Genomic DNA, 7,888 nt, shown 5'->3' with positions numbered 1-7,888 from the left:
ATATGTGTGTATATATATATATGTATATGTGTGTATATATATATATGTATATGTGTGTATATATATATATGTATATGTGTGTATATATATATATGTATATGTGTGTATATATATATATGTATATGTGTGTATATATATATATGTATATGTGTGTATATATATATATGTATATGTGTGTATATATATATATGTATATGTGTGTATATATATATATATATATATTTATAATATGACGAATTTTAGCAATCCGCAAAAGCTTAATAATTAGAGTATTATACGATATACCGCGTAGTCTCTCTTAAGAGCAAGCAGTTTTAGCGCTTACATTAAATCTTATCGCTGGTTACATGTAAGAAGAAACAACTTATTTCGACTTATAAGATACAATATATCGCGCGGTAATTAACGTTTACAGTGTAAAGTAGAAGTACGATTTTGGGTGACAATATTTATACTGACTTTGAAAATACAAAAGAAAATTCATAAGCTAAATTATAATAATTACAGTTACTTATATTGTACTTGATGAAAAATCGTTTTTCTAGGATCGTTAAAAAGATACGATCCTATTTGCGTGCTCATCGTCGAAGTAACCGTAGTTTATACCAAATACATTTACTAGTTGTCACTGTTTCTCGTAGAATGCAGGTCATTGACGATAATCGTAATTTCGAGGCGTGGTAATCTCTGATCGCCAGAGCACATACGCGATATTTCGGACATTCGTGGGATACTAGAATGAAACTATTCGATATCAAAGAGGTATCTTATTCTGAAAATCTCCAAGCTTTGCATGTTCTAGTTAGAAACTAATTTTTATCTTTTCTATGACAGCGTTTCTTTAATCGCGACTAATATATTGGTCAATAAATAATAATATATTATTAGTTTGAAATTTTCTTCGCATTCGATCTTTCCTGTGAAATATTTTTTTGGGAACGGGCGATGATCCAAACACTTCCCCATATTTGAATCACAGCATCGTTCCTCCTTGTATTATTCATATCTATATTATCTATTCCTCATAACGATGTAGAGATTAAGAAAATTTCGACCGTTCTAATCTACAGTCATCATTGCGATTAATTTGGTCGTTGAAAAGATCGTGACTGCCTTAGCAGTTGCGAATCCGTCGACTAATGATAGTGAAATGGTTTGGCACGCGATAATGCGCAATGCAAAACACTTTTTAGATACCACAAACTTGCTAGAATCTATTCTCCCGTTTACAAGTTGTTCAGCGAATAATAATGCTTGGGAGCTGATGATTAAAATCAAAACTACCTGATTATATACTTTGAGACACGCTGTGCATAAAACGAAATTAGTTCTAACAAGAGATCGTAATTACGTGTTATTCGTTTATCATATCGAACAAATCGATTTGTCAAATAAAGAAAATCATTTATGATTTCATTACATTACAAGATATCTACCACTAGAAAATGTCATTTTATTTTTGTTATCATCGATCTTCCGTCGAGATAAGAGTAGAGTGTGCAAAAAACGTTACTTAATTCCTTACTTGTTAGAGTTATAGACTTACAAAAGTGAGCGAGCGTTTTTGAGTGATAAAGAATAGGCACTCTGCTTGTTCCGTTTTTGCTCCTCCTTTTCCATCCTTTTCTTCATTTCTTTCCTTAAGGGCGGAGAAAAAGATCTGTGCGCGAATTTGCTCGCGAAAATATACTCTTAATAAGTGATATCGGATTAAAGTGTATCTTAGAATATCATATCCGCATCGTCGAAGCGTCAAAAAACTATCCTATATAGATAATTATCCCGAAGCTTGAAAAATCTATCTAGATTTGGTGCAGATCATTTTGGGCGATCATAAGTGTATAAGTGTGCTTATTTTAACTCTCGTTAGATTTACTATATAACTATTAGACTTATATTCTAAAAGAATAACGTCACGGCGCGAAATCGCGCGATCCCGGAACAGAAACCTTCCCCGAATTTCGTTTCTGGATTGTCCCGATTTCTCGACAGTGACGTCAGTCAACGATTCGAATAATTAAAATCACCCAATCTTACGCGCTAGATTTCTTATTTGCGAATGCAATTAGATTTATGATCGCTATCTACTAGATACTGACCAACTCACGTACACAAATCACGCGGACGCACGCATCCCTTGTAATGAGTCCCGCTGTGACGACGCCTCAGCTTCTCGCTGCGTTAAAAGTAATATCAGTAACGTAGTATAACAATGCTTTCTATTTGATCCGCGCCCGGGTGCAAACCTATCGGATGGTCGTAGGATGCATGCCATGATAGTGACGAATTTAAACGCGGACGATGTCAGGTGCGGGGCGGTAATATTCTAAGCGAGTCGTTTTGCTTGACACTCCTCATGGGAGCAATTAATAACAGCGACAGCAACTATAATAATGATAATAATAATAATAGTGACAGTAATAGTGACGATAACAATTAATAATCACGATAATGGCTGCGAGAATAATCGCAGCTACGTATATTGCACACGGATCACAGAGTGGAGACAATTGCTAGGCGTTACAGAAGTAATCTACAGATAGTGCAGATAGTGCCAAGCTTTCATAATCGTGTATATATATATATATACGCATTTATCAATATATTTTATATATTCTCTCTCGCACGATTACACGTGCGTGTAAATGTATATATATTTTATATATATATATATATATATATGTATATATTCTGTACTCGCGTATAATAAATGGTCGATAAATTTAAATCTATCTCTAGGAACGCGACAGCGCAGGCACTAAATTGTTGAGATACAATCGTTCTGGGGTACGATCGCTCGTCTGCCCTCACAATTCTATCCGCGTACAGATATTGCAAGCTTTCGAGATACCGAAATGTACTCTTGTGCGATTAACAATAAGATACTCGCGTATAAAGTCGCGTGCTTTGTGTCCAAACTTGTGTGTAATAGTAGTCGCGCTTTTTGGTCGCTCTACACAAAGAGATTCTTTTCCACGTAACACTAGACATAAGGGTTTCAACGGATCTCCGTTGGTCCTGGCAAATCCACGAAACATTCACCAATATGGTACAAATGTTATTATTATTTCCAGCAAAGCAAGATAAAAGCATTTTTCTAGCGATCAAGATGTGTCGCGTGAGCAAAATTTGACGAGATGAAAGATGCGTGTCGCAGAGAAGAGAGGAGTTGTAGGAGGCAAAAGCGATAATAAACGACAAATCTTATGATATAATTAGTAATATTATCATTTGTGATTCCAAATTACTTATTCTAAGTCTTAGAACTTAGTCGTAGAACTCTTGTGGATTATATGCATATTCTTTGGACTGCTACAAACTATAGATTCATCTTTTGATGCCTCCTTTTTTTAAAGAATTATGCCTCTTAATATATTTTTTATCTTTTCAACCCCTCTTTCTCTTGCTTCTCGTCGCCAATAAGAAGAAAGCCATAAATTTCCAACTACTAGTTGTTGCCGATATTGCGTCAATGTCAAGCTCGACGTACATTTCCATCTGAATATTCAATGAATCTAATTTGTCAACACTCAAACATGAATATCAGATTTCGAATTGCGATTGTATATTTAATTACTGTCGGGTTCGACGTTTAGCGGTAAGCTTGATTGCGAAAAGGGACGAATCTGTTGTGTGAGTATTAACATTAAACGCTAAAATGTCATCGTGATACGTATATAAAACAAAGTAGAAATATACGTATCTATTGGTCATTCTACGATTTTCCTTCATTCATTTAATTCGACAGAAACGCAGGTAATGCCTCATGTAGATTTCTATGGAAAGCCGTGAAACGGCAAGCTAGAAATGTTCAAAAAAGAAAATTTTTATTCAAACAAAATTCCTCGAATAGAGGTTTTTCTAAAATTGTTTAGAATTTTCTGAGAAACTTGCAATTACTTCGATTTTTCTGATAATATGTAGTACATATCTTGTAATAAGATACGCACTTGTTTAAAAGGAACTCTTTTTTTTCTTTTTTCTCTTTCTCTTATATTTCTCTTTCAAATGTTCTATTTTGCATTCTAATTTTCTCCGCTAATATTTAATGTGGATATTGTAACAAACTCTCAAAGTAGGCAGAAAGAACTTCTAAACATCGAAAAATTTCTCTTACAATAAAGGAAAATTTTTATTCTTAAGCAATAAGCCTTTCTTCTGTGAAAGTTTGGTGCACACCTCGAGGAAATGTCGTCTACTCGTGCTGATTACATTTAATTGATGTAATTATATATATCATTTAGTGCTACGCTTATGATTGTATGTGGCTTAATATTCGTGAGATGCACTCTTCATCATCTCCGCGTGGCACCGTCTTAGCGAATCCGGCAACGCACTTCGTTTTCAACTTCGCACCTCCGAAAACGTGTGTCGCGCTCTGCTCTGGTCCCTTTCGTGTTGGCTTATCGCGAGCCAATCGAGCCGCAGCGTCGCTTTCGATGTAAAGGATTTAATAATCGTTGATCTCGCGATCGTCGTCCTGCCGCGTCTCGATGCTGCGGTGTCACGTACCGAAAAAAAACTTTCAGGGAAAAGGCGTACGCGTCTGATCTTGTCGATCATCGTATGGACGCTGTGAATGACTTGTCCTCGCTTCAATCCTTAACGTGATCTATGATTTGTGAATCGACTAGTTGGCACTAGTCGAAGAAAACTATTCATCGTTTTAATTTGTTGTTTATACTTTCCTCTTAAGAGTAACGAGATCTTCTAATTGCTTGTATGTGGACCGACAATTTACAGTCAATTGCAACCGTTATTTTCCATAACTTCCTTAACGGACCACGTTATTATATTACTGGATATATTCGCTCTTGATATATCCTTTGCGAGATATTTTGCGAGCTCTATGTGACCCTGATATACTGGATATTAGCATACAATGGTACACCAATTACTTGTTACGTATGTTACATACATTTCCATTAAACAGAACGATTGAATGCGGTGTTCGCAACCGCTTGGTCCGAAAGGCCTTTACATTACGTGTATGTTTCGAAATTGTCGCAAATGTTACGTTGGCCGCGTTTTGATTTCTGAAATAATTAAAACAACTATCATGAAGTAAAGGGTCGAGAAACTGCATCGATAGTCGGACGAGCAACAGAATTACGTTGTCACAGTATAAAGAGGTATGATGATTTTTCATCTCTCTCATTTTCTCTCAAATTTTCTCAATTTATTGCACCGGATTTTTTTTTCATCTTTTTTTAATAATGTTCTTCAAACGGAATTTCTCCCGAAATATTTTCTACGATATTTCACAACTTAAACGTATTGGATCGCGTGTACCGAATCGCTTTTTTTTTGCTAAACAATTCTCTGTTCTCAAGACAGCTCATTAACATTCCGTCCAAGTTAATATAAACGATTAAACTTGATGTAATCAATACGATCACTAATCGGTCAGTTTTAGTTACAACTGCTATTGCTAAAAACATCATAATAGGCGTTACTGATAGTTTATCTTTTAACGAACTATGTTTCTTTTCTATTTCTTTGAGAGGATTTTTCTATCAGCAAATAAGAAACTTAAACAAAAATCAACGTTCTTGACGATCATTCAATTACGTTCTATTAGATTACGTTTCTATTAAATAGAGGAATATCGAATTATATCAAAAGAGAAACACTGCTGAAAAGACTCCTCGCGATTAATCTAACCGGATGGTTCTCCTACTATTGATTAAAGCAGCATCAATACGTACTTAGGCGATCCCAATTACTGATAATTTATACCTCCACCTCGTCGAGATCTTGACATCAGTCGAGATCTCAAATCGTCGGTATTTCGTCGCAATTTATCTAGGCGAAAGTATTTTTACCAATGATATTTGCATTATCGAACGTTACATTTTCGTTCCTCAACCCACTGAACGGAAACGTTGGAGACCGAGCTGGCCAATTTATACGCGCGGGTCGAAGATTTATTTACGGACGGCGAACTATGCGATGTAGCGCAGCGTTAATCTATGTTGGGCTAATGATAAACAGGAATGTGTTGTCGATCAGATTGTTCGTGCTAAGACGGTCCTATTTTATGCCTTCGCGTTGCGAATCTCGATGGTAACGTTCTCCAGGACCGGGTCGGTGACGTTGTTCGTATGATTCGGAGATTTATTAGATTTCACCGAGGCGGCCGAAGCGTTCCCGCTGCTGTTGTGGCTCCCACGTCGCGATCCTGTGCGTGACCCTGGCGACAGAGATTTTCTTGCTAAAGTATCGCGTGCTTTAGCACGACAGCGCGGCAGCACGACACGAAAAGCCAGAATAACTTTAAGCATGAAGACCTGCGCGGAAGAAATGCATTAGTCAGAGCAAAATAGTCAATCGTCACAACGTCGAGTAAATGCACGTGTCCGAATGCGCGCACGTTTGTATGTACATATGTATGCGGTATAAATGAATATGTGCATGCTATACATTTTTTTTCTAGCAAACGAATTTATGCCTCGAACGCTTGAAAGGTACTCGACAAAAAATCGTGCTTTACGAGATCTTTCTTTATAAGCACTTTTTCTTCCTCAAAATACATAAACACTCTTATTTATTAATTTCTTCAAAAATAATTACGAATACATTTATTTTTAATACCATTTTTTTCAGTTATAAATTAGTGAATTACTCTTAGGTTTCGAAAATCAAAGTTCGATTTAAAAATTAAAATAACATTAGTAAGCAATCAAGAACTAACAATTTGTTCCTAAAATACTAATTTATGTACAAGAATTATAAAAAATGAAGAATTTCACGGAAATTTAATCTCGTGCCGCACATAATTTTAGTTAGCTAACTCTATCTAAGAAGTATTAAGATGATCTTCGTTGTGTCTGTATGAAATGAAAGGCTCCTTTAATTGACAAGTATTTCATGAGAATATTGCAAGTTTAATGATTGGCTCAGCGTGTTTATAAACTTTGTGAAAACGTAAACACACGAATGTAAGTGCACTTTGCGCATTATTTGAATAGTTCATGAATTGTACTATGTATTCTCTATTTCTCGCGTTAGAGGGAATAAAAAAGCCTTTTAAGAAATGCGACCAAATTAAAAGACAACTTTTTGTGATTTTTCTTATATTAACTAATATAACAAAATTATAAAAAAAAAAATAGGTAAATTCGATAAAACTTAAAAATTATTTAATATTAGAATGTTCTTATTCCCTCTCAATAGATATATGTATAGTTATGCTTCTTCTCATCAAAATGTTTCTACATGTAGTTACTACCGATGAGTGGGATGTCTCTATGAATGAATTATCGTGCAGATGCAAACAACGACATTTTACTATAGCAAGCAACTATATTCGCAAATTTTAATAAACTATGCTTACAAAAAAATTTCTTCTAGTATAACTCACAAGTTACTAAATTGAAGTTGCGACGAATCCTCAATAGGGCGTATATGTATAACACTGGATTGCATAAGATTGTAGACTCTTTAGTCGATTTATTTGTAGTTTTTACTTTTGCGAAACAGATCACGTATGCAATAGAAACAAAATTGTCAAGAAATAAAATTAGATTTGCCCTCTTAAGAAATCATGTCGCATCGAAAGAATTTTTACAATAGAGCGCCTCAACAACGAAAGTTAATAACGACGATTACAATTGGGATCTCTTTAAGGACAACTACTTTGAACGTTGACTGCAAAGAAAGTTAAGTTCATAAAAAAGTATATTTTCACGATAAATCAAGATATTGTACATTGCTGTGCTAACTTAAACTTTGAATTAAATTAAATTAAGAAACTGCTTAAATGGAAAATTATAATGTAATTGTAAATATATAATGTATATCATTTATATTTATATAACTCTGTTAGTCATGTAACGCAAAATAAATTTCATTTATAAGATAGAACACAAAAATTCGAATATACACA

General features: G+C 34.8%; 1 protein-coding gene across 3 annotated transcripts in view; it reads right to left on the bottom strand.

Moving 5' to 3' along the window:
- Window positions 1-4,397: 4,397 nt before the first annotated feature.
- Window positions 4,398-7,888, bottom strand: part of LOC108747789 — a 36,010-nt gene continuing 32,519 nt past the window's right edge. For 2 of the 3 annotated variants that reach the window (XM_018485562.1, XM_018485563.1), the window contains exon 6: window positions 4,398-6,193. In XM_018485562.1, coding sequence (XP_018341064.1) covers window positions 6,039-6,193 — 155 coding nt within the window. In that variant the 3' untranslated portion in view covers window positions 4,398-6,038. Of the gene's footprint in view, window positions 6,291-7,888 lie in introns of all 3 variants that reach the window. The other variant, XM_018485566.1, reaches the window with a different exon arrangement.

Source organism: Trachymyrmex septentrionalis, unplaced genomic scaffold, assembly GCF_001594115.1.
Source record: "Trachymyrmex septentrionalis isolate Tsep2-gDNA-1 unplaced genomic scaffold, Tsep1.0 scaffold20, whole genome shotgun sequence".
NCBI classification, from domain to species: Eukaryota; Metazoa; Arthropoda; class Insecta; order Hymenoptera; family Formicidae; genus Trachymyrmex; species Trachymyrmex septentrionalis.
The sequence above is the reverse complement of the archived record's forward strand: the minus strand, read 5'-3'. Positions and strand labels throughout refer to the sequence as shown.